This window comes from Bombina bombina, chromosome 2, assembly GCF_027579735.1.
Source record: "Bombina bombina isolate aBomBom1 chromosome 2, aBomBom1.pri, whole genome shotgun sequence".
Lineage (NCBI taxonomy): Eukaryota > Metazoa > Chordata > Amphibia > Anura > Bombinatoridae > Bombina > Bombina bombina.
In genome coordinates, this window is record NC_069500.1 from 922,611,731 (window position 1) to 922,639,385 (window position 27,655).

At 40.3% G+C, this 27,655-nt stretch overlaps 1 protein-coding gene across 4 annotated transcripts in view; it reads right to left on the reverse strand.

Annotated features, from left to right (window-relative positions):
* The window catches only part of SLC4A4 (solute carrier family 4 member 4), a 522,314-nt gene that overhangs the window by 62,845 nt on the left and 431,814 nt on the right, over window positions 1-27,655 (reverse strand). For all 4 annotated transcript variants that reach the window (XM_053703335.1, XM_053703333.1, XM_053703336.1 and 1 more), the window contains 2 exons: window positions 22,631-22,701; window positions 3,018-3,209 (listed from right to left, as the gene is read on the reverse strand). In XM_053703335.1, coding sequence (XP_053559310.1) covers window positions 3,018-3,209; window positions 22,631-22,701 — 263 coding nt within the window. The remainder of the gene's footprint in view (window positions 1-3,017; window positions 3,210-22,630; window positions 22,702-27,655) is intronic.

The window sequence follows — 27,655 nt, forward strand, 5'->3', positions numbered from 1 at the left end:
CCTCGTTTTCATTCTTTCACTTATCCTTTTTTTCCCTAATTTGAGGGACTTTAGGGTTGGAGTAGCTTGGTGCCTCTTGCGCACACTTTAACACACTTGCACACACCATAAAATTAAAATACCCTCTGCTCCACTGCTCACTTAAAAAGTCAATTTTTCTGTGAGCTAATGGTTTGATTTGTTGTTCAATCAGTGCTTTAGCTACAACAATACTACTACTAACATTCTATAACAATACTACTAACATTCTATAACAATACTAACATTCTATAACAATACTACTAACATTCTATAACAATACTAACATTCTATAACAATACTACTAACATTCTATAACAATACTACTAACATTCTGTAACAATACTACTAACATTCTATAACAATGCTACTAACATTCTATAACAATGCTACTAACATTCTACAACAATACTAACATTATATAACAATACTACTAACATTCTATAACAATACTACTAACATTCTGTAACAATGCTACTAACATTATAATGCTAATAACATTCTATAACAATACTAATAACATTCTATAACAATACTTCTAACATTCTATAACAATACTACTAACATTCTATAACAATACTACTAACATTCTATAACAATGCTACTAACATTCTAATGCTAATAACATTTTATAACAATGCTACTAACATTCTAATGCTACTAACATTCTATAACAATGCTACTAACATTCTATAACAATGCTACTAACATTCTATAACAATGCTACTAACATTCTATAACAATACTACTAACATTCTATAACAATACTACTAACATTTTATAACAATGCTACTAACATTCTATAACAATACTACTAACATTCTATAACAATACTACTAACATTCTATAACAATGCTACTAACATTCTATAACAATGCTACTAACATTCTATAACAATACTACTAACATTCTATAACAATACTACTAACATTCTATAACAATACTACTAACATTCTATAACAATACTACTAACATTCTATAACAATACTACTAACGTTTTATAACAATGCTACTAACATTCTAATGCTGATAACATTTTATAACAATGCTACTAACATTCTAATGCTAATAACATTCTATAACAATACTACTAACATTCTAATGCTAATAACATTCTATAACAATACTACTAACATTCTAATGCTAATAACATTCTATAACAATACTACTAACATTCTAATGCTAATAACATTCTATAACAATACTACTAACATTCTAATGCTAATAACATTCTATAACAATGCTACTAACATTCTATAACAATACTACTAACATTCTATGACAATGCTACTAACATTCTAATGCTAATAAACTTCTATAACAATATCACTAACATTCTAATGCTACTAACATTCTATAGCAATGCTACTAACATTCTATAACAATGCTACTAACACACTCCTGCTATAGAGTGCTAAAGATACAAGCTTGCGCACAATTAGTGCTCCGAAAATTAACGAGCTCGCTCTCGTAAACGCAATGCTTCCTATTAATGCAAATGCGAGCTTGCATTTGCATTGCGATTTACTTGTAATACCAGCGCACATTATCGTGTGCTGGTATTACAAAGTGGAGCGCTAATATCACATGCATGCAATCGATATTTAGCGCTCCACTTGTAATCTAACTCTTAATTGTTTCTCCCGCGCTAGCTGTAATCTCGCGAGCACAGGCAGGTTTTGTGCAGTGTCATTAGGATCAGTTCTGTCATCTTGTCAGCACACCACATGTATTAAAAGAGCAGGCATTGCCATATAATTATATAGTAAGAGTACTATTTATTTGTATTCACCCTAGTCAAAAACTGCACATACAATGGATGCTGTTTATATTTTATGTAATCACTAGCAGCCAGGTAATTATTGGAAACAAAGGGATTCTTGATTTTTCTTTAGAGTGGGAGAACTGCTTCCTTGCGCTATTTCTTACAGTGCATTTGACATTACAGATTAGCTTTAATTTATTATGTATTTTCTCTTAGTTGCAAAAACACAGTGGCAGAAAGGAATAATGGATCCCCCAACTTTATGCGCCTGCGTGAGAAATACCAGGCAGCTGCACCTGCGTACAGGGATGCGCATTGAAGTAATTAATATGATCATTTTGGGGATAACGGACGCATTATCATTGGCCATATTTCTAATAAGGAGGCATGGATGAAAGAGATGGCTGTCGTAGAGGACGAAGGTTGAGCAAACAACGTTGATAATTTTAACTTAAAAGAAGCTTTGTTTGTTTTTTAAAAAAGGTGGGTGATTTGTAATGCTGTAAACAGATACTATAAAGAAGAATCTAATTTGTAGCAATTATACTTCTTTTCATGACCCTTTATGCATAGTAAAAAGCTTTGAAATATATTTTCATTATTTATTTTACCCCCTTTTCATGCAGTTTCTGAAAATTGTGGATTTTCTATTTCTCATAGCTGGAAATGCACCCTACTTACTTATCAAGGCTAACCTTGAAACATAACTTTACCTAATTGGATGTAACAGATAACAGATGCAAAACAGTGCACTTTATACTAAAATAATGACCATGGCTATCCTTGTTGACAGCAGTCTAAAATTCAGATTGGCTCCTTCATAAATGGGTAGAGTTTGGCTACTTAAAAACAACTAGAGTAAACAAGAAGCTTGTTTTTAAAAAAATGTTTAGATTTGGCTGATTTGTTATTCTATAGCAAGATAACAGAAATGTAATTGCTTTCCCTTTAAAGGAAGATTTCCATCATATCACCTCTCTCCCTTCTCTCATCTAAGCTATATATGTAATAGTCTTTTGATGAATGATTCAATTTTCGGACCATTAGCACTCATTGGAAGAGTTTCTAATTTATCACCTAAACACTATTACATTTTTTTTTAAAGGAAATTTGTTTGTGCTATGTGTAAAGCATGCATTGTTATGTCTCTTTAAAGACAACATTCCTTATCTAAACAAAACTAGTAGGACTGTTAGATGATCTTTTCTTACACATTCTTATTGAGGAAACTTACTGTTGTTGGGAAGTAGCGGCTGGTTTTGAATTTCTTCAGGGCCATTGAACAGGTGTATGTGCCAAAGAACAGGATGAATGACATCAGTGTGACGTCAGGAATATATTTGCAGTTGTTACCAACAAGGTTACCACCATATTTCAAGCATTGCTTTGTTGTAAGTGAAGACCAGATGATAGAGTCATTGTGATGCTGCAGGTGAAGCAAGAATAATAAATAAAATCACTTTTAAAAGACCATAGTAATGCAGATGTGCTCTCTCCAGCACACTAGAAGTTAAATTTAAAGGAACATATAAACACTAAATAAAAGGTAGATAGAATAATGCATTCAAAGAAAAGATAAGTCTAAGAATAACACGTAGATGTATTTTTTAAAGTTTCATTAGCTGCTTAAATATTGACAAAATAAGTGTACATTTTTAGGCCTAGATTTGGAGTTCGGCGGTAGCCGTCAAAACCAGCGTTAGAGGCTCCTAACGCTGGTTTTAGGCTACCGCCGGTATTTGGAGTCAGTGATTAAAGGGTCTAACGCTCACTTTTCAGCCGCGACTTTTCCATACCGCAGATCCCCCTACGCCATTTGCGTATCCTATCTTTTCAATGGGATCTTTCTAACGCTGGTATTTAGAGTCGTTTCTGAAGTGAGCGTTAGAGCTCTAACGACAAAACTCCAGCCGTCTGAAAATAGCAGGAGTTAAGAGCTTTCTGGCTAACGCCGGTTCATAAACCTCTTAACTACTGTACCCTAAAGTACACTAACACCCATAAACTACCTATGTACCCCTAAACCGAGGTCCCCCCCACATCGCCGCCACTCGATTAAAATTTTTAACCCCTAATCTGCCAACCGCCACCTACGTTATACTTATGTACCCCTAATCTGCTGCCCCTAACCCCGCCGACCCCTATATTATATTTATTAACCCCTAACTTGCCCCCCACAACGTCGCCGCCAGCTACTTAAAATAATTAACCCCTAATCTTCCGACCGCAAATCGCCGCCACCTACGTTATCCTTATGAACCCCTAATCTGCTGCCCTAACATCGCCGACCCCTATATTATATTTATTAACCCCTAATCTGCCCCCCTCAACGTCGCCGACACCTGCCTACATTTATTAACCCCTAATCTGCTGAGCGGAGCTCACCGCTATTCTAATAAATTGATTAACCCCTAAAGCTAAGTCTAACCCTAACACTAACACCCCCCTAAGTTAAATATAATTTTTATCTAACGAAATAAATTAACTCTTATTAAATAAATGATTCCTATTTAAAGCTAAATACTTACCTGTAAAATAAACCCTAATATAGCTACAATATAAATTATAATTATATTATAGCTATTTTAGGATTAATATTTATTTTACAGGCAACTTTGTAATTATTTTAACCCGGTACAATAGCTATTAAATAGTTAAGAACTATTTAATAGTTACCTAGTTAAAATAATAACAAATTTACCTGTAAAATAAATCCTAACCTAAGATATAATTAAACCTAACACTACCCTATCAATAAATTAATTAAATAAACTACCTACAATTACCTACAATTAACCTAACACTACACTATCAATAAATTAATTAAACACAATTCCTACAAATAAATACAATTACATAAACTAGCTAAAGTACAAAAAATAAAAAAGAACTAAGTTACAGAAAATAAAAAAATATTTACAAACATAAGAAAAATATTACAACAATTTTAAACTAATTACACCTACTCTAAGCCACCTAATAAAATAACAAAGCCCCCCAAAATAAAAAATTCCCTACCCTATTCTAAATTAAAAAAGTTACAAGCTCTTTTACCTTACCAGCCCTGAACAGGGCCCTTTGCGGGGCATGCCCCAAGAATTTCAGCTCTTTGCCTGTAAAAGAATAAATACAATACCCCCCCCCAACATTACAACCCACCACCCACATACCCCTAATCTAACCCAAACCCCCCTTAAATAAACCTAACACTAAGCCCCTGAAGATCTTCCTACCTTGTCTTCACCATCCAGGTTCACCGATCCGTCCTGAAGAGCTCCTCCGATGTCCTGATCCAAGCCCAAGCGGGGGCTGAAGAGGTCCATGATCCGGTCAAAGTCTTCATCCAAGCGGGGCAGAAGAGGATCTTCCATCCGATTGAAGTCATCAGCCAGGCGGCATCTTCTATGGTCTTCCATCCGGAGCGAAGCGGCAGGATCCTGAAGACCTCCAGCGCGGAACATCCATCCGGACAAACGACTGAACGACGAATGACTGTTCCTTTAAGGGACGTCATCCAAGATGGCTTCCCTCGAATTCCGATTGGCTGATAGGATTCTATCAGCCAATCGGAATTAAGGTAGGAATTTTCTGATTGGCTAATGGAATCAGCCAATCAGAATCAAGTTCAATCCGATTGGCTGATCCAATCAGCCAATCAGATTGAGCTCGCATTCTATTGGCTGTTCCGATCAGCCAATAGAATGCGAGCTCAATCTGATTGGCTGATTGGATCGGCCAATCGGATTGAACTAGTTTCTGATTGGCTGATTCCATCAGCCAATCAGAAAATTCCTACCTTAATTCCGATTGGCTGATAGAATCCTATCAGCCAATCGGAATTCGAGGGACGCCATCTTGGATGACGTCCCTTAAAGGAACAGTCATTCGTCGTTCAGTCGTCGGTCCGGATGGATGTTCCGCGCTGGAGGTCTTCAGGATCCTGCCGCTTCGCTCCGGATGGAAGACCATAGAAGATGCCGCCTGGATGATGACTTCAATCGGATGGAAGATCCTCTTCTGCCCCGCTTGGATGAAGACTTTGACCGGATCATGGACCTCTTCAGCCCCCGCTTGGGCTTGGATCAGGACATTGGAGGAGCTCTTCAGGACGGATCGGTGAACCTGGATGGTGAAGACAAGGTAGGAAGATCTTCAGGGGCTTAGTGTTAGGTTTATTTAAGGGGGGTTTGGGTTAGATTAGGGGTATGTGGGTGGTGGGTTGTAATGTTGGGGGGGGGTATTGTATTTATTCTTTTACAGGCAAAAGAGCTGAAATTCTTGGGGCATGCCCGCAAAGGGCCCTGTTCAGGGCTGGTAAGGTAAAAGAGCTTGTAACTTTTTTAATTTAGAATAGGGTAGGGAATTTTTTATTTTGGGGGGCTTTGTTATTTTATTAGGGGGCTTAGAGTAGGTGTAATTAGTTTAAAATTGTTGTAATATTTTTCTTATGTTTGTAAATATTTTTTTATTTTCTGTAACTTAGTTCTTTTTTATTTTTTGTACTTTAGCTAGTTTATTTAATTGTATTTATTTGTAGGAATTGTGTTTAATTAATTTATTGATAGTGTAGTGTTAGGTTAATTGTAGGTAATTGTAGGTAGTTTATTTAATTATTTTATTGATAGGGTAGTGTTAGGTTTAATTATATCTTAGGTTAGGATTTATTTTACAGGTAAATTTGTTATTATTTTAGCTAGGTAACTATTAAATAGTTCTTAACTATTTAATAGCTATTGTACCTGGTTAAAATAATTACAAAGTTGCCTGTAAAATAAATATTAATCCTAAAATAGCTACAATATAATTATAATTTATATTGTAGCTATATTAGGATTTATTTTACAGGTAAGTATTTAGCTTTAAATAGGAATCATTTATTTAATAAGAGATAATTAATTTTGTTAGATTTAAATTATATTTAACTTAGGGGGGTGTTAGTGTTAGGGTTAGACTTAGCTTTAGGAGTTAATACATTTATTAGAATAGCGGCGAGATTCGGTCGGCAGATTAGGGGTTAATAATTGAAGTTAGGTGTCGGCGATGTTAGGGAGGGCAGATTAGGGGTTAATACTATTTATGATAGGGTTAGTGAGGCGGATTAGGGGTTAATAACTTTATTATAGTAGCGCTCAGGTCCGCTCGGCAGATTAGGGGTTAATAAGTGTAGGTAGGTGTCGGCGACGTTGAGGGGGGCAGATTAGGGGTTAATAAATATAATATAGGGGTCGGCGATGTTAGGGCAGCAGATTAGGGGTACATAGGGATAACGTAGGTTGCGGCGGTTTACGGAGCGGCAGATTAGGGGTTAAAAAAAATATGCAGGGGTCAGCGATAGCGGGGGCGGCAGATTAGGGGTTAATAAGTGTAAGGGTAGGGGTGTTTAGACTCGGGGTACATGTTAGGGTGTTAGGTGCAGACGTAGGAAGTGTTTCCCCATAGGAAACAATGGGGCTGCGTTAGGAGCTGAACGCTGCTTTTTTGCAGGTGTTAGGTTTTTTTCCAGCTCAAACAGCCCCATTGTTTCCTATGGGAGAATCGTGCACGAGCACGTTTTTGAGGCCGGCCGCGTCCGTAAGCAACTCTGGTATCGAGAGTTGCATTTGCGGTAAAAATGCTCTACGCTCCTTTTTTGGAGCCTAACGCAGCATTTGTTTGAACTCTCGATACCAGAGTTAAATTTATGGTGCGGCCAGAAAAAAGCCCGCGGAGCGTTAACAGCCCATCTACCGCCAAACTCCAAATCTAGGCCTTAGTGTCTATAAAACAATGGGAGCTGAATACAGAAAAGATCTGACAGCGCTCAACCTGCTTCCTCACAGCTCCTGGATAAAAGGGTATCTAGCTTACCCTGATAAGACTACAGAAAATATTAATAAATAATCCGAGAGCGCCAACTAGAGGCAGAGGAAAATTCTAACAGAAAATTAATAACAGTCAAACATTTATTTAAACATATAGTAAAAACATGGATCCATGTAGCATATACTGAAATCAAATACAGTTAAAAAATACAATAATCAATACAGTTAAAAAATAGTTAAAAAACAATGGTCAACGAATTTGTATCACCAATTACGGGGATAATAAAATAAGAGTCACAATAAATGATCTCTTAAGGAGAAAGAGAAAGTTCTGAAAAAAGTCCAAAGGAATAATTGTGCAATTCCCAGGTGTAAATGTCAAATCCAAAAAATCCAGTGAAAAAAGGGAAGGTGATAAAAAAACATAATTTATGCTTACCTGATAAATTCCTTTCTTCTGTTGTGTGATCAGTCCACGGGTCATCATTACTTCTGGGATATAACTCCTCCCCAACAGGAAATGCAAGAGGATTCACCCAGCAGAGCTGCATATAGCTCCTCCCCTCTACGTCACTCCCAGTCATTCGACCAAGGACCAACGAGAAAGGAGAAACCAAGGGTGAAGTGGTGACTGTAGTATAATTTAAAAAATATTTACCTGCCTTAAAAAACAGGGCGGGCCGTGGACTGATCACACAACAGAAGAAAGGAATTTATCAGGTAAGCATAAATTATGTTTTCTTCTGTTATGTGTGATCAGTCCACGGGTCATCATTACTTCTGGGATACCAATACCAAAGCAAAAGTACACGGATGACGGGAGGGCTAGGCAGGCTCATTATACAGAAGGAACCACTGCCTGAAGAACCTTTCTCCCAAAAATAGCCTCCGAAGAAGCAAAAGTGTCAAATTTGTAAAATTTTGAAAAAGTATGGAGCGAAGACCAAGTTGCAGCCTTGCAAATCTGTTCAACAGAGGCCTCATTCTTAAAGGCCCAAGTGGAAGCCACAGCTCTAGTAGAATGAGCTGTAATTCTTTCAGGAGGCTGCTGTCCAGCAGTCTCATAGGCTAAACGAATTATGCTACGAAGCCAGAAGGAAAGAGAGGTAGCCGAAGCCTTTTGACCTCTCCTCTGACCAGAGTACACGACAAACAGGGAAGACGTTTGTCGAAATTCCTTAGTTGCCTGCAAATAGAACTTGAGGGCACGAACTACATCCAGATTGTGCAGAAGACGTTCCTTCTTTGAAGAAGGATTCGGGCACAAAGAAGGAACAACGATCTCCTGATTGATGTTCCTGTTAGTGACTACCTTAGGTAAGAACCCAGGTTTTGTACGCAGAACTACCTTATCTGAATGAAAAATCAAATAAGGAGAATCACAATGTAGGGCTGATAACTCAGAGACTCTCCGAGCCGAAGAAATAGCCGTTAAAAATAGAACTTTCCAAGATAACAACTTTATATCAATGGAATGAAGGGGTTCAAACGGAACTCCTTGTAAAACGTTAAGAACCAGGTTTAAACTCCATGGCGGAGCAACAGTTTTAAACACAGGCTTGATCCTAGCTAAAGCTTGACAAAAAGCCTGGACGTCTGGAATTTCTGACAGACGCTTGTGCAACAAAATGGACAGAGCTGAGATCTGTCCCTTTAATGAACTAGCCGATAAACCCTTTTCTAAACCTTCTTGTAGAAAGGACAATATCCTAGGAATCCTAACCTTACTCCAAGAGTAACCTTTGGATTCACACCAGGATAGGTATTTACGCCATATCTTATGGTAAATCCTTCTGGTAACAGGCTTCCTAGCCTGTATCAGGGTATCAATAACCGACTCAGAAAAACCACGTTTTGATAAAATCAAACGTTCAATTTCCAAGCAGTCAGCTTCAGAGAAGTTAGATTTTGATGTTTGAATGGACCCTGAATCAGAAGGTCCTGTTTTAGAGGTAGAGACCAAGGTGGACAGGATGACATGTCCACTAGATCTGCATACCAAGTCCTGCGTGGCCATGCAGGCGCTATTAGAATCACTGATGCTCTCTCCTGTTTGATTCTGGCAATCAATCGAGGAAGCATCGGGAAGGGTGGAAACACATAAGCCATCCCGAAGGTCCAAGGTGCTGTCAAAGCATCTATCAGAACCGCTCCCGGATCCCTGGATCTGGACCCGTAGCGAGGAAGTTTGGCGTTCTGACGAGACGCCATGAGATCTATCTCTGGTTTGCCCCAACGTCGAAGTATTTGGGCAAAGACCTCCGGATGAAGTTCCCACTCCCCCGGATGAAAAGTCTGACGACTCAAGAAATCCGCCTCCCAGTTCTCCACTCCCGGGATGTGGATTGCTGACAGGTGGCAAGAGTGAGACTCTGCCCAGCGAATTATCTTTGATACTTCCATCATTGCTAGGGAGCTCCTTGTCCCTCCCTGATGGTTGATGTAAGCTACAGTCGTGATGTTGTCCGACTGAAACCTGATGAACCCCCGAGTTGTTAACTGGGGCCAAGCCAGAAGGGCATTGAGAACTGCTCTCAATTCCAGAATGTTTATTGGAAGGAGGCTCTCCTCCTGATTCCATAAACCCTGAGCCTTCAGAGAATTCCAGACAGCGCCCCAACCTAGTAGGCTGGCGTCTGTTGTTACAATTGTCCAGTCTGGCCTGCTGAATGGCATCCCCCTGGATAGATGTGGCCGATAAAGCCACCATAGAAGAGAATTTCTGGTCTCTTGATCCAGATTCAGAGTAGGGGACAAATCTGAGTAATCCCCATTCCACTGTCTTAGCATGCACAATTGCAGAGGTCTGAGATGTAGGCGAGCAAAAGGTACTATGTCCATTGCCGCTACCATTAAGCCGATCACCTCCATGCATTGAGCTACTGACGGGTGTTGAATGGAATGAAGGACACGGCATACATTTTGAAGCTTTGTTAACCTGTCTTCTGTCAGGTAAATCTTCATTTCTACAGAATCTATCAGAGTCCCCAAGAAGGGAACTCTTGTGAGTGGAAAGAGAGAACTCTTCTTTTCGTTCACCTTCCATCCATGCGACCTTAGAAATGCCAGTACTAACTCTGTATGAGACTTGGCAGTTTGAAAGCTTGGAGCTTGTATCAGAATGTCGTCCAGGTATGGAGCTACCGAAATTCCTCGCGGTCTTAGGACCGCTAGAAGAGTACCCAGAACCTTTGTGAAGATTCTTGGAGCCGTAGCCAATCCGAATGGAAGAGCTACAAATTGGTAATGCCTGTCTAGAAAGGCAAACCTTAGATACCGGTAATGATCCTTGTGAATCGGTATGTGAAGGTAAGCATCCTTTAAATCCACTGTGGTCATGTACTGACCTTTTTGGATCATGGGTAAAATTGTCCGAATAGTTTCCATTTTGAACGATGGAACTCTTAGGAATTTGTTTAGGATCTTTAAATCCAAGATTGGCCTGAAAGTTCCCTCTTTTTTGGGAACTACAAACAGATTTGAGTAAAACCCTTGTCCTTGTTCCGACCGCGGAACCGGATGGATCACTCCCATTAATAAAAGATCTTGTACGCAGCGTAGAAACGCCTCTTTCTTTATTTGGTTTGTTGACAACCTTGACAGATGAAATCTCCCTCTTGGGGGAGAGAATTTGAAGTCCAGAAGGTATCCCTGAGATATGATCTCTAGCGCCCAGGGATCCTGAACATCTCTTGCCCAAGCCTGGGCGAAGAGAGAAAGTCTGCCCCCCACCAGATCCGGTCCCGGATCGGGGGCCCTCGATTCATGCTGTCTTAGGGGCAGCAGCAGGTTTCCTGGCCTGCTTGCCCTTGTTCCAGGACTGATTAGGTCTCCAGCCTTGTCTGTAACGAGCAACAGCTCCTTCCTGTTTTGGTGCAGAGGAAGTTGATGCTGCTCCTGCTTTGAAATTACGAAAGGAACGAAAATTAGACTGTCTAGTCTTAGCTTTGGCTTTGTCCTGAGGCAGGGCATGGCCTTTACCTCCTGTAATGTCAGCGATAATCTCCTTCAACCCGGGCCCGAATAAGGTCTGTCCCTTGAAAGGTATATTAAGCAATTTAGATTTAGAAGTAACATCAGCTGACCAGGATTTTAGCCACAGTGCTCTGCGTGCCTGAATGGCGAATCCTGAATTCTTAGCCGTAAGTTTGGTTAAATGTACTACGGCTTCCGAAATGAAAGAATTAGCTAGTTTAAGGACTCTAAACCTGTCCGTAATCTCGTCCAGCGTAGCTGAACTAATGTTCTCTTCCAGAGATTCAATCCAGAATGCTGCAGCAGCCGTGACCGGCGCGATGCATGCAAGGGGTTGCAATATAAAACCTTGTTGAACAAACATTTTCTTAAGGTAACCCTCTAGTTTTTTATCCATTGGATCTGAAAAAGCACAGCTATCCTCAACCGGGATAGTGGTACGCTTAGCTAAGGTAGAAACTGCTCCCTCCACCTTAGGGACCGTTTGCCATAAGTCCCGTGTGGTGGCGTCTATTGGAAACATTTTTCTAAATATTGGAGGGGGTGAGAACGGCACACCGGGTCTATCCCACTCCTTAGTAACAATTTCAGTAAGTCTCTTAGGTATAGGAAAAACATCAGTACTCGCCGGTACCGCAAAATATTTATCCAACCTACACATTTTCTCTGGTATTGCAACTGTGTTACAATCATTCAGAGCCGCTAAAACCTCCCCTAGTAATACACGGAGGTTCTCCAATTTAAATTTAAAATTTGAAATATCTGAATCCAATCTGTTTGGATCAGAACCGTCACCCACAGAATGAAGCTCTCCGTCCTCATGCTCTGCAAGCTGTGACGCAGTATCAGACATGGCCCTAGTATTATCAGCGCACTCTGTTCTCACCCCAGAGTGATCACGCTTGCCTCTTAGTTCTGGTAATTTAGCCAAAACTTCAGTCATAACAGTAGCCATATCTTGTAATGTTATCTGTAATGGCCGCCCAGATGTACTGGGCGCCACAATATCACGCACCTCCCGAGCGGGAGATGCAGGTACTGACACGTGAGGCGAGTTAGTCGGCATAACTCTCCCCTCGCTGTTAGGTGAAATTTGTTCAATTTGTACAGATTGGCTTTTATTTAAAGTAGCATCAATACAGTTAGTACATAAATTTCTATTGGGCTCCACCTTGGCATTGGAACAAATGACACAGGTATCTTCCTCTGAATCAGACATGTTCAACACACTAGCAAATAAACTTGCAACTTGGCTACAATTTTATTTAATAAAAACGTACTGTGCCTCAAAGAAACACTAAACGATTAATGACAGTTGAAATAATAAACTGAAAAACAGTTATAGCATCAATCCTTGTAAACAACACAACTTTAGTAAAGGTTTCCCATTAGCAAAATTAATTAAATTACAGAGTAACGTTTTTTATCACAGTCAATATATAATTCTCACAGCTCTGCTGAGAGAATCTACCTCCCTCAAAAGAAGTTTTGAAGACCCCTGAGTTCTGTAGAGATGAACCGGATCATGCAGGAAATACAATGAGCAACTGACTGGAAATTTTGATGCGTAGCAAAGAGCGCCAAAAACGGCCCCTCCCCCTCACACACAGCAGTGAGGGAGAAACGAAACTGTCATAATTAGAATAAGCAACTGCCAAGTGGAAAAATAGCCCAAACATTTATTCACTCAGTACCTCACTAAATGTAAACGATTCTACATTCCAGCAAAAACGTTTAACATAATCAATACATATAAAAAAATTCTTATGTACTTTTTACAGAGTAATTCCAGTGAAGTACCATTCCCAGAATACTGAAGTGCAAAGTATACATACATGACATTATATCGGTATGGCAGGATTTTCTCATCAATTCCATTGTCAGAAAATAAAAACTGCTACATACCTCTATGCAGATTCATCTGCCCGCTGTCCCCTGATCTGAAGTTTTTACCTCTCCTCAGATGGCCGAGAACAGCAATATGATCTTAACTACTCCGGCTAAAATCATAGTAAAACTCTGGTAGATTCTTCTTCAAACTCTGCCAGAGAGGCAATAACACACTCCGGTGTCATTGTAAAATAACAAACTTTTGATTGAAGTCATAAAAACTAAGAATAATCACCATAGTCCTCTTACACATCCTATCTAGTCGTTGGGTGCAAGAGAATGACTGGGAGTGACGTAGAGGGGAGGAGCTATATGCAGCTCTGCTGGGTGAATCCTCTTGCATTTCCTGTTGGGGAGGAGTTATATCCCAGAAGTAATGATGACCCGTGGACTGATCACACATAACAGAAGAAATCCAATAAATAATCCAATAAAAAATGTTATACTCCAAGTGAATATATAAAAAAGTGTAATATGAACTGGGGATCCCCTAAAACTGTGTAAAAGGGTGTGAAAAAAATGTGTGTAAAAAATCCAAAAAAATGGGAAAAGGTAAAAAATATAAAAAAGTTATATGTGAAAAAAAACATAATTTATGCTTACCTGATAAATTCCTTTCTTCTGTAGTGTGATCAGTCCACGGGTCATCATTACTTGTGGGATATTAACTGCTCCCCTACAGGAAGTGCAAGAGGATTCACCCAGCAGAGTTGCTATATAGCTCCTCCCCTCTACGTCACCTCCAGTCATTCGACCAAGGACCAACGAGAAAGGAGAAGCCAAGGGTGTAGTGGTGACTGAAGTATAATTTAAAAAATATTTACCTGCCTTAAAAAACAGGGCGGGCCGTGGACTGATCACACTACAGAAGAAAGGAATTTATCAGGTAAGCATAAATTATGTTTTCTTCTGTTAAGTGTGATCAGTCCACGGGTCATCATTACTTCTGGGATACCAATACCAAAGCAAAAGTACACGGATGACGGGAGGGATAGGCAGGCTCTTTATACAGAAGGAACCACTGCCTGAAGAACCTTTCTCCCAAAAATAGCCTCCGAGGAAGCAAAAGTGTCAAATTTGTAAAATTTGGAAAAAGTATGAAGCGAAGACCAAGTTGCAGCCTTGCAAATCTGTTCAACAGAGGCCTCATTCTTAAAGGCCCAAGTGGAAGCCACAGCTCTAGTGGAATGAGCTGTAATTCTTTCAGGAGGCTGCTGTCCAGCAGTCTCATAAGCTAAACGAATTATGCTACGAAGCCAAAAAGAGAGAGAGGTAGCAGAAGCTTTTTGACCTCTCCTCTGACCAGAGTAAACGACAAACAGGGAAGACGTTTGTCGAAAATCTTTAGTTGCCTGTAAATAAAATTTAAGGGCACGAACTACATCCAGATTGTGCAAAAGACGTTCCTTCCTCGAAGAAGGATTTGGGCACAAGGATGGAACAACAATCTCCTGATTGATATTCCTGTTAGTGACTACCTAGGTAAGAACCCAGGCTTAGTACGCAGAACTACCTTATCCGAGTGAAAAATCAAATAAGGAGAATCACAATGTAAGGCTGATAACTCAGAGACTCTTCGAGCCGAGGAAATAGCCATTAAAAATAGAACTTTCCAAGATAACAACTTTATATCAATGGAATGAAGGGGTTCAAATGGAACACCCTGTAAAACGTTAAGAACAAGGTTTAAACTCCATGGTGGAGCCACAGCTTTAAACACAGGTTTAATCCTGGCCAAAGCCTGACAAAAAGCCTGAACGTCTGGAACTTCTGACAGACGCTTGTGTAACAGAATGGACAGAGCTGAGATCTGTCCCTTTAAGGAACTAGCGGATAACCCCTTTTCTAAACCTTCTTGTAGAAAAGACAATATCCTAGGAATCCTAACCTTACTCCAAGAGTAACCTTTGGATTCGCACCAATATAGGTATTTACGCCATATTTTATGGTAAATCTTTCTGGTAACAGGCTTCCTAGCCTGTATTAAGGTATCAATAACTGACTCAGAAAAACCACGCTTTGATAAGATCAAGCGTTCAATTTCCAAGCAGTCAGCTTCAGAGAAGTTAGATTTTGATGTTTGAAAGGACCCTGAATCAGAAGGTCCTGTTTCAGAGGTAACGACCAAGGTGGACAGAATGACATGTCCACCAGATCTGTATACCAAGTCCTGCGTGGCCATGCAGGCACTATTAGAATCACTGATGCTTTCTCCTGTTTGATTCTGGCAATCAATCGAGGAAGCATCGGGAAAGGTGGAAACACATAAGCCATCCTGAAGGTCCATGGTGCTGTCAAGGCATCTATCAGGACCGCTCCCGGATCCCTGGATCTGGACCCGTAGCGCGGAAGCTTGGCGTTCTGTCGAGACGCCATGAGATCTATCTCTGGTTTGCCCCAACGTCGAAGTATTTGGGCAAAGACCTCTGGATGAAGTTCCCACTCCCCCGGATGAAAAGTCTGACGACTTAAGAAATCCGCCTCCCAGTTCTCCACTCCCGGGATGTGGATTGCAGACAGGTGGCAAGAGTGAGACTCTGCCCAGCGAATTATCTTCGATACTTCCATCATTGCTAGGGAGCTTCTTGTCCCTCCCTGATGGTTGATATAAGCTACAGTCGTGATGTTGTCCGACTGGAACCTGATGAACCCCCGAGTTGCTAACTGGGGCCAAGCCAGAAGAGCATTGAGGACTGCTCTCAATTCCAGAATGTTTATTGGAAGAAGACTCTCCTCCTGATTCCATAGTCCCTGAGCCTTCAGAGAATTCCAGACAGCGCCCCAACCTAGTAGGCTGGCGTCTGTTGTTACAATTGACCAGTCTGGCCTGCTGAATGGCATTCCCCTGGACAGATGTGGCCGATAAAGCCACCATAGAAGAGAATTTCTGGTCTCTTGAATGGAATGAAGGACACGGCATGCATTTAGAAGTTTTGTTAACCTGTCCTCTGTCAGGTAAATCTTCATTTCTACAGAATCTATCAGAGTCCCCAGGAAGGGAACTCTTGTGAGTTGAAAGAGAGAACTTTTCTCTTCGTTCACTTTCCATCCATGCGACCTTAGAAATGCCAATACTATCTCTGTATGAGATTTGGCAGTTTGAAAGCTTGAAGCTTGTATCAGTATGTCGTCTAAGTACGGAGTTACTGAAATTCCTCGCGGTCTTAGTACCGCCAGAAGAGTGCCCAGAACCTTTGTGAAGATTCTTGGAGCCGTAGCCAGTCCGAATGGAAGAGCTACAAACTGGTAATGCCTGTCTAAAAAAGACAAACCTTAGATACCGGTAATGATTTCTGTGAATCGGTATGTGAAGGTAAGCATCCTTTAAATCCACTGTGGTCAAGTACTGACCCTCTTGGATCATGGTCAAAATTGTTCGAATAGTTTCCATCTTGAACGATGGAAATCTTAGGAATTTGTTTAGGATCTTTAAATCCAAGATTGGCCTGAAGGTTCCCTCTTTTTTGGGAACTACAAACAGTTTTGAGTAAAACCCTTGTCCTTGTTCCAACCGCGGAACTGGATGGATCACTCCCATTAATAAAAGATCTTGTACGCAGCGTAGAAACGCTTCCTTCTTTGTTAGGTTTGTTGACAACCTTGACAGATGAAATCTCCCTCTTGGGGGAGAGGATTTGAAGTGCAGAAGGTATCCCTGAGATATGATCTCTAACGCCCAGGGATCCTGAACATCTCTTGCCCAAGCCTGGGCGAAGAGGGAAAGTCTGCCCCCCATTAGATCCGGTCCCGGATCGGGGGCCCTCAATTCATGCTGTCTTAGGGGCAGCAGCAGGTTTTCTGGCCTGTTTGCCCCTGTTCCAGGACTGGTTAGGTTTCCAGCCTTGTCTGTAGCGAGCAACAGCTCCTTCCTGTTTTGGTGCAGAGGAAGTTGATGCTGCTCCTGCTTTGAAATTACGAAAGGAATGAAAATTGGACTGTCTAGCCTTGGCTTTGGCCTTGTCCTGAGGCAGGGCATGACCTTTACCTTCTGTAATGTCATCAATAATCTCTTTCAAGCCGGGCCCGAATAAGGTCTGCCCTTTGAAAGGAATATTAAGCAATTTAGATTTAGACGTAACATCAGCTGACCAGGATTTTAGCCACAGAGCTCTGCGTGCCTGAATGGCAAATCCTGAATTTTTAGCCGCAAGTTTAGTTAAATGTACTACGGCATCTGAAATAAATGAATTAGCTAACTTAAGGAATTTAAGTTTGTGTGTGATGTCATCTAGTGTGGATGATTGAAGTGTCTCTTCCAGAGACTCAAACCAAAATGCTGCTGCAGCCGTGACAGGCGCAATACATGCAAGAGGTTGCAATATAAACCCTTGTTGAACAAACATTTTCTTAAGGTAACCCTCTAATTTTTTATCCATTGGATCTGAAAAAGCACAGCTATCCTCCACTGGGATAGTGGTACGCTTAGCTAAAGTAGAAACTGCTCCCTCCACCTTAGGGACCATTTGCCATAAGTCCCGTGTGGCGGCGTCTATTGGAAACATTTTTCTGAATATAGGAGGGGGTGAGAAAGGCACACCGGGTCTATCCCACTCCTTAGTAACAATGTCAGTAAGTCTCTTAGGTATAGGAAAAACGTCAGTACTCGTCGGTACCGCAAAATATTTATCCAACCTACACATTTTTTCTGGGATTGCAACTGTGTTACAATCATTCAGAGCCGCTAATACCTCCCCTAGTAACACACGGAGGTTCTCAAGCTTAAATTTAAAATTTGAAATGTCTGAGTCCAGTTTATTTGGATCAGAACCGTCACCCACAGAATGAAGCTCTCCGTCTTCACGTTCTGCAAACTGTGACGCAGTATCAGACATGGCCCTTGCATTATCAGCGCACTCTGTTCTCATCCCAGAGTGATCACGTTTACCTCTTAGTTCTGGTAGTTTAGCCAAAACTTCAGTCATAACAGTAGCCATATCTTGTAATGTGATTTGTAATGGCCGCCCAGATGCACTCGGCGCTACAATATCACGCACCTCCTGAGCGGGAGATGCAGGTACTGACACGTGAGGCGAGTTAGTCGGCATAACTCTCCCCTCGTTGTTTGGTGAAATATGTTCAATTTGTACAGATTGACTATTTTTTAAAGTAGCATCAATACATTTAGTACATAAATTTCTATTGGGCTCCACTTTGGCATTAACACATATAGCACAGAGATATTCCTCTGAATCAGACATGTTTAACACACTAGCAAATAAACAGCAACTTGGAAATACTTTTCAAAGTAATTTACAAATAATATGAAAACGAACTGTGCCTTTAAGAAGCACAGAAAAATATTATAACAGATAAAATAATTAAGTTATAGCATCAATCTTTGTCAAAATATACAGTTTTAGCAAAGGATTGTTCCCCTCAGCAAATGATAACTAACCCAGGCAGCAGAAAAAAATACACAAATAAACGTTTTTTATATCACAGTCAATACCATCAGCACAGCTCTGCTGTAATGATTACTTCCCTCAAAAAAGGCTTTTGAGATCCCTGAACTCTGTAGAGATGAACCGGATCATGCAGGAAGAAAATGAACCTCTGACTGAGTTTTTTCTGATGCGTAGTGAAAGCACCAAAATGGCCCCTCCCCCACACACATAACAGTGAGAGGGATCAGTGAACTGCTCTAATTTAAATCAAAACTATTGCCAAGTGGAATAAAAGTGCCCAAAATATTTTTTCACCCAGTACCTCAGAGAAAAAAACATTTTTACATGCCAGCAAAAAAACGTTTTACCTCAATAATTAATTGTCATTTAAAACCTATTGCAAGTCCCTGCAAAATAGGTTAAGTCTATGTATACAGTTTAAAAGCCAGAGAAGTACCATTTCCCAGAAAACTGAAGTGTAAAATATACATACATGACAGCCTGATATCAGCTACATCTACTGCATTCAAGGCTGAGTTTACATTATAACGGTATGGCAGGATTTTCTCATCAATTCCATGTCAGAAAATAATAAACTGCTACATACCTCTTTGCAGATTAATCTGCCTGCTGTCCCCTGGTCTGAAGTTTACCTCTCCTCAGATGGCCGAGAAACAGCAATATGATCTTAACTACTCCGGCTAAAATCATAGAAAAACTCAGGTAGATTCTTCTTCAAATTCTACCAGAGAAGGAATAACACACTCCGGTGCTATTATAAAATAACAAACTTTTGATTGAAGATATAAAAACTAAATATATCACCATAGTCCTCTCACACATCCTATCTAGTCGTTGGGTGCAAGAGAATGACTGGAGGTGACGTAGAGGGGAGGAGCTATATAGCAACTCTGCTGGGTGAATCCTCTTGCACTTCCTGTAGGGGAGCAGTTAATATCCCACAAGTAATGATGACCCGTGGACTGATCACACTTAACAGAAGAAATTCAATATAAAGTCTTAATTAAATAAAATCCAAGTGAAACTGAGTTAATAAAATAGTGGTTACTAGTGAATGATCCTCCTTATGAATGTCTCCATATAGGTGATGGTAATAGACTTTTGTGTGCTAGATGACTTTGCTTTGTCTTTTCAATGTAAACTTCGATTATCCCTGTAATTTAAAAAACAACATAGTGCAATAACGTTTTAGCATATGAAAAATAATGAAATAATGCTCACCAGATTTGTCAACGCGTTTCGGCCTCTATAAAAGGCCTTTCTCTTAAATTACAGGGATAATCGAAGTTTACATTGAAAAGACAAAGCAAAGTCATCTAGCACACAAAAGTCTATTACCATCACCTATATGGAGACATTCATAAGGAGGATCATTCACTAGTAACCACTATTTTATTAACTCAGTTTCACTTGGATTTTATTTAATTAAGACTTTATATTGAATTTTTTTCACATATAACTTTTTTATATTTTTTACCTTTTCCCATTTTTTTTTATTTTTTGCACACATTTTTTTCACACCCTTTTACACAGTTTTAGGGGATCCCCAGTTCATATTACACTTTTTTATATATACACTTGGAGTATAACATTTTTTATTGGATTATTTATTGGATTTTTTATCACCTTCCCTTTGTTCACTGGATTTTTTGGATTTGACATTTACACCTGGGAATTGCACAATTATTCCTTTGGACTTTTTTCAGAACTTTCTCTTTCTCCTTAAGAGATCATTTATTGTGACTCTTATTTTATTATCCCCGTAATTGGTGATACAAATTTGTTGACCATTGTTTTTTAACTATTTTTTAACTGTATTGATTATTGTATTTTTTAACTGTATTTGATTTCAGTATATGCTACATGGATCCATGTTTTTACTATATGTTTAAATAAATGTTTGACTGTTATTAATTTTCTGTTAGAATTTTCCTCTGCCTCTAGTTGGCGCTCTCGGATTATTTATTAAAACAATGGGAGCTGCCATGTTGTAACTTAGGTCACCTTCTCTTTTGTAGCCAATTAGGGACAGTTATAAATAGGTCACTAGAGTGTGCAGCCAATGGCTGTGTGGAATATGACAGTGTTCTGCAATTCCATTTCTAACAGGAACTGAGAAGCTCAGAATTTAAAAATGGAATTATAGAAAAAAGGGACAAAATAAATAACGAAAGTATATTTTATAAAGTTTTTATATATGCATGTTTTATCATTTTATGTTACCACCTTAAAGTGTATAATGTCCCTTTAATAATACGTTCAGTGTGTTTTATGAGATAGGAATTTATCTTAATTTAGCTTGTTGTGAAAATGTCTAATTTTGAAAAATGCATGTTCCTGACCTGAATTAACCCCTATTTGCTAATCTGTTTTGTAGAGGCTTTTCCTTTGACACCAATAAAGCTATGCATTGTCTTTAATGGTTATAGGACATTTCCAGGAGGTACACAAATGGCGTTGCTGTATTATTTTAAATTTCAATGTAAACAGGATTTATAGGCAAAAATACTTTTACTGTGTTAAAATACAGCTCTTATATAATAAAATATAAAAGGGTACCCTTTAATATCCAGCTGCAATGACTAAATGTAATTGTGTTATTGGACAAAACCATTTTAATGGAGTATAGTTGACATCAATAATATACAAATATGTTATCTTCTGCACTGGATGCAATGGCTATTGAGTTTTATGGGATGTTTTTAAAAGAAAAGATAAAATGTTGCTTGTTTCATACATACTGTACACTAATAAAGGCCATGGGGTAGATTTATCAAGCAGCGGATGCTGCAATCTACCCCGGAAGTTTCTTGCTCGCCGGAAACATAAGTTAAGAAGCAGCGGTTGTAAGACTGCTGCTCATTAACTTGTCCGCCTTTTTGGTGGCGGACTGCAATCATCCCGATCTGATACGGTTCGGGATGATTGACACCCCCTGCTAGTGGCCGACTGACCGCAAAAGTGCAGGGGGCAGCATTGCACAAGAAATGCTTGTGCAATGTTAAATGCCGACAGTGTATGCTGTCGGCATTTAGCAATGTCGGGCGGACATGATTCGCTACAGCGAATCATGTCCGCCCGCCATTTGATAAACTGGCCCCCATGTGTGTAACTAATAAAGAATTTTTTTTAAAATTATTATTAGAATTTCTTTGTAAAGTGCCACCAAATTCTGTAGCGCTAGGTATATGATCAGGGTTACGCAATGTAACTGATTTTAGGTACAAAAGAAATACAGATATCTACAGACTAAATTAAACAAATACAGGTAGAGGGCCCTGCTCCAAAGATCTTATAATCTAACAGATTAGATAGATAGATAAACAGACAGACAGACCATAGATAAATGATAGATAGATAATAGTCTAGTGATAGTCAAGAAACACTGAGGGCTTCAGTTATGAGCCTGCAAATGCCGCTGCTGAGTTTATATGTTGCAGGCTTGCTCATGTGAGCCTGTAACAGCAAGTTACTAAGCAGAGGTTGTAAGAGCCATGTGGAGTGATTGACAACACCTGGTGCTGCACAAGAGCTTGGGGCCTGTAAAAGAATTTGCTTGCGCTGTCATAAATTCTGTTAGCAGATGCTGCCTGGATAACTGTGAATGAGAATAGACAGGTTTCCTGTCTGGGAACTTTGCCTGCTCACATTTTCATAAACGGGGCCCTTTGTCTACAGAAAAGCTCTAAAATAAACTGTAAATGTACATGCTGTCCTACAGAACCACAGTGTGGTTTAACAATTGTAGGTTACATCATTCATGCTATAACACTTACCGGGTCTTCAGTTGTAGTGCTCAGAAAATCAAATGGAAGTTCAGTAGTCTCATTAAACAGAGAACTATTTACTGTAAATAAAAAAAAAAGTTTCAATTATATTACATCATCTACATAAAAACAGCTTTATTGGTCTACAGTTACAGACTTTATCAGCAACAGGGTTAGAACTAGATGACTCAAGCTAACAGGCATAGGTTAATCGTACCCAATAATGTAGTAGATTACAAATTACAAGTGGAGCACTATTTAGTGCTTTTGTTCACGCGCAAACACTGCTGGAAGTAAACTTTTAACGTAGGCAGTTTAGCGTGCGTATTACAAGTTGAAAGTAAATTGTTTGTACACAAGCAAAACCTAATGCGAGCTAACTTCAGGACCTTGGATATTGCGACCGTGTCTACTTCTCCAAATACTTCAATGCAGCAAGCTTTAAAAAAAACAAACAAACAAAAAATCATAACACTTATCTCTCACGCGCTATCCCGACATTGTGTTAGACCTACAGCGCTAAAGCAGAAGGTAGTTAGGAGTATTTAACATTTCAATGTTCTTTTCATTTTAAAAATATATTTATATATATATATATATATATATATGCATGTATACACAATTATTATTTTTAAATATATATTTATACTTAAGATAATGTGCACTAGTATTAGAAGTAAAGCACAATGCGAATGTCAGCTTGTGTTCGCATTCCGCTCACGAGAGCACACTTCCATAGGCTCCAATGGGACGGCATCAGAACCTCTCACAGCGAAGAGGTAAATAGCGCAGCTATTGCAGCATATTTTTAAATATATATGTATATGACTATATCCTATATTATAAAAGACAAGAGTTTGTCTGAAGCCGTCATGCGCAGTTCAGACAAACACTTGCAGCTGATCGCACGCGCACCCACCCGACAGCAGCGCGAGGACCGGGCAGCACAGCTGATCGCACGCGCAGGGGTGAAACAAAGCAGCGCGAGGAGAGAGAGAGAGAGAGAGAATTTAAATTAAATATAACACAACACGGCCCGTGTGAACGGGCTTTAGGACTAGTACATATATATTTATGTGTTAATATGTGTATATACACATATTAACACATAAATATATATGTATATAAGCATACAACACACAGTTCCCATAGACCACAATGTAAAGGCACTTTTTAGTGCCGTTTTTTTCTCTAACATCCCACTCCCACCTAGGGCAGTTGTTTTTTTATTATATATATATATATATATATATATACACACCAGAACTGCTTGTGCAATGCCGCCCCCTGCAGATTTGCGGGCAATCGGCCGCTAGCAGGGGGTGTCAATCAACCCGATCTGAGGTGGTGGACGAGTTAAGGAGCAGCGGTCTTAAGACCGCTGCTTCTTAACTCCTGTTTCCGGCGAGCCTAAACAGCGGTATTCAGGGCAATTCGGCCCTTGATAATTCAGACCCTAGGTCTTCACTTGCGCAAACCCATCACACGCTAATTTAGTTTGCACTTGAGCAAACGCATTTACTTTAAACTTGTAGCCCAATGTCATTAATATTGTCAGTCTATAAATATTTCACTGTGGAAAAAAATCTAGTTCCTCAGTACGGTTCATCAGTGCCTTGGTACAAATTGACTGCTCTGGAAAACCAAGTGTGCAGAGAACAGTGGCCCATAGGCTGTGTTGCCTAATGAGAAATCTGACCATGGCAACCAACAAGTGAAGCTGTAGACACTTTTGTTTATTTACCTTTGTTCCTTTTTTTGTTCACATATGTTTTAAGAAGCGTGCATAAAAATAGGAACAATATGCCCCTTACTTGACATACAAAATAATTTAAATTACAGGCGAACCTCGGAGATTTTGCGAGTTCTGTTCCACACTACCGCAATAAAGCGAATATAGCAATAAAGTGAGTAACACTATTTTTTTCCCCCACTGTAAAACATAATTTATGCTTACCTGATAAATTTATTTCTCTTGTAGTGTATTCAGTCCACGGGTCATCCATTACTTATGGGATATATTCCCTTCCCAACAGGAAGTTGCAAGAGGATCACCCAAGCAGAGCTGCTATATAGCTCCTCCCCTCACATGTCATATCCAGTCATTCGACCGAAACAAGACGAGAAAGGAGAAACCATAGGGTGCAGTGGTGACTGGAGTATTAATTAAAATTTAGATCTGCCTTAAAAAAGACAGGGCGGGCCGTGGACTGAATACACTACAAGAGAAATAAATTTATCAGGTAAGCATAAATTATGTTTTCTCTTGTTAAGTGTATTCAGTCCACGGGTCATCCATTACTTATGGGATACCAATACCAAAGCTAAAGTACACGGATGATGGGAGGGACAAGGCAGGAACTTAAATGGAAGGAACCACTGCCTGTAGAACCTTTCTCCCAAAAACAGCCTCCGAAGAAGCAAAAGTGTCAAATTTATAAAATTTTGAAAAGGTGTGAAGCGAAGACCAAGTCGCAGCCTTGCAAATCTGTTCAACAGAGGCCTCATTCTTAAAGGCCCAGGTGGAAGCCACAGCTCTAGTGGAATGAGCTGTAATTCTTTCAGGGGGCTGCTGTCCAGCAGTCTCATAGGCTAAACGTATTATGCTACGAAGCCAAAAGGAGAGAGAGGTTGCCGAAGCTTTTTGACCTCTCCTCTGTCCAGAGTAAACGACAAACAGGGAAGAAGTTTGACGAAAATCTTTAGTTGCCTGTAAATAGAATTTCAGGGCACGGACTACGTCCAGATTATGCAAAAGTCGTTCCTTCTTTGAAGAAGGATTAGGACATAATGATGGAACAACAATCTCCTGATTGATATTCCTGTTAGAAACTACCTTAGGTAAAAACCCAGGTTTAGTACGCAGAACTACCTTGTCTGAATGGAAAATCAGATAAGGAGAATCACAATGTAAGGCAGATAACTCCGAGACTCTTCAAGCCGAGGAAATAGCAATCAAAAACAGAACTTTCCAAGATAAAAGTTTAATATCAATGGAATGAAGGGGTTCAAACGGAACTCCTTGAAGAACTTTAAGAACCAAGTTTAAGCTCCACGGAGGAGCAACAGTTTTAAACACAGGCTTAATCCTAGCCAAAGCCTGACAAAAAGCCTGGACGTCTGGAACTTCTGCCAGACGCTTGTGCAAAAGAATAGACAGAGCAGAAATCTGTCCCTTTAACGAACTAGCTGATAAGCCCTTTTCCAAACCTTCTTGGAGAAAGGACAATATCCTAGGAATCCTAACCTTACTCCATGAGTAACTCTTGGATTCGCACCAATACAGGTATTTACGCCATATCTTATGGTAGATTTTCCTGGTAACAGGCTTTCGTGCCTGTATTAAGGTATCAATAACTGACTCGGAGAAGCCACGCTTTGATAGGATCAAGCGTTCAATCTCCATGCAGTCAGCCTCAGAGAAACTAGATTTGGATGATTGAAAGGACCTTGTATTAGAAGGTCTTGCCTCAAAGGTAGAGTCCATGGTGGACAGGACGACATGTCCACTAGGTCTGCATACCAGGTCCTGCGTGGCCACGCAGGCGCTATCAGAATCACTGATGCTCTCTCCTGTTTGATCTTGGCAATAAGTCGAGGTAGCAGAGGAAACGGTGGAAACACATAAGCTGTGTTGAAGAACCAAGGAGCTGCTAGAGCATCTATCAGCGTTGCTCCCGGGTCCCTGGACCTGGATCCGTAACGAGGAAGTTTGGCGTTCTGGCGAGACGCCATGAGATCCAGTTCTGGTTTGCCCCAACGATGGACCAGTTGAGCAAACACCTCCGGATGGAGTTCCCACTCCCCCGGATGAAAAGTCTGACGACTTAGAAAGTCCGCCTCCCAGTTCTCCACGCCTGGGATGTGGATCGCTGACAAGTGGCAAGAGTGAGACTCTGCCCAGCGAATTATCTTTGAGACTTCTAACATCGCTAGGGAGCTCCTGGTTCCCCCTTGATGGTTGATATAAGCCACAGTCGTGATGTTGTCCGACTGAAATCTGATGAACCTCAGTGTTGCTAACTGAGGCCAAGCTAGAAGAGCATTGAATATTGCTCTTAACTCCAGAATATTTATTGGGAGGAGTTTCTCCTCCTGAGTCCACGATCCCTGAGCCTTCAGGGAATTCCAGACTGCGCCCCAGCCTAGAAGGCTGGCATCTGTTGTTACAATCGTCCAATCTGGCCTGCGAAAGGTCATACCCTTGGACAGATGGACCCGAGATAGCCACCAGAGAAGAGAATCTCTGGTCTCTTGATCCAGATTCAGTAGGGGGGACAAATCTGAGTAATCCCCATTCCACTGACCTAGCATGCACAATTGCAGCGGTCTGAGATGCAGGCGCGCAAATGGCACTATGTCCATTGCCGCTACCATTAAGCCGATTACTTCCATGCACTGAGCCACTGACGGGCGTGGAATGGAATGAAGGACACGGCAAGCATTTAGAAGTTTTGATAACCTGGCCTCCGTCAGGTAAATTTTCATTTCTACAGAATCTATCAGAGTCCCTAGGAAGGAGACTCTTGTGAGAGGTGATAGAGAACTCTTTTCCACGTTCACCTTCCACCCATGCGACCTCAGAAATGCTAGAACTATCTCTGTATGAGACTTGGCAATTTGAAAGCTTGACGCCTGTATCAGGATGTCGTCTAGATACGGAGCTACCGCTATGCCTCTCGGTCTTAGAACCGCCAGAAGTGAGCCCAGAACCTTTGTAAAGATTCTCAGGGCCGTAGCCAACCCGAAGGGGAGAGCTACAAATTGGTAATGCCTGTCTAGAAAGGCAAATCTTAGGAACCGATGATGATCTTTGTGAATCGGTATGTGAAGGTAGGCATCCTTTAAGTCCACTGTGGTCATGTACTGACCCTCTTGGATCATGGGTAGGATGGTCCGAATAGTTTCCATTTTGAATGATGGAACTCTTAGGAATTTGTTTAAGATCTTTAGGTCCAAAATTGGTCTGAAGGTACCCTCTTTCTTGGGAACCACAAACAGATTTGAATAAAATCCCTGTCCTTGTTCCGTCCG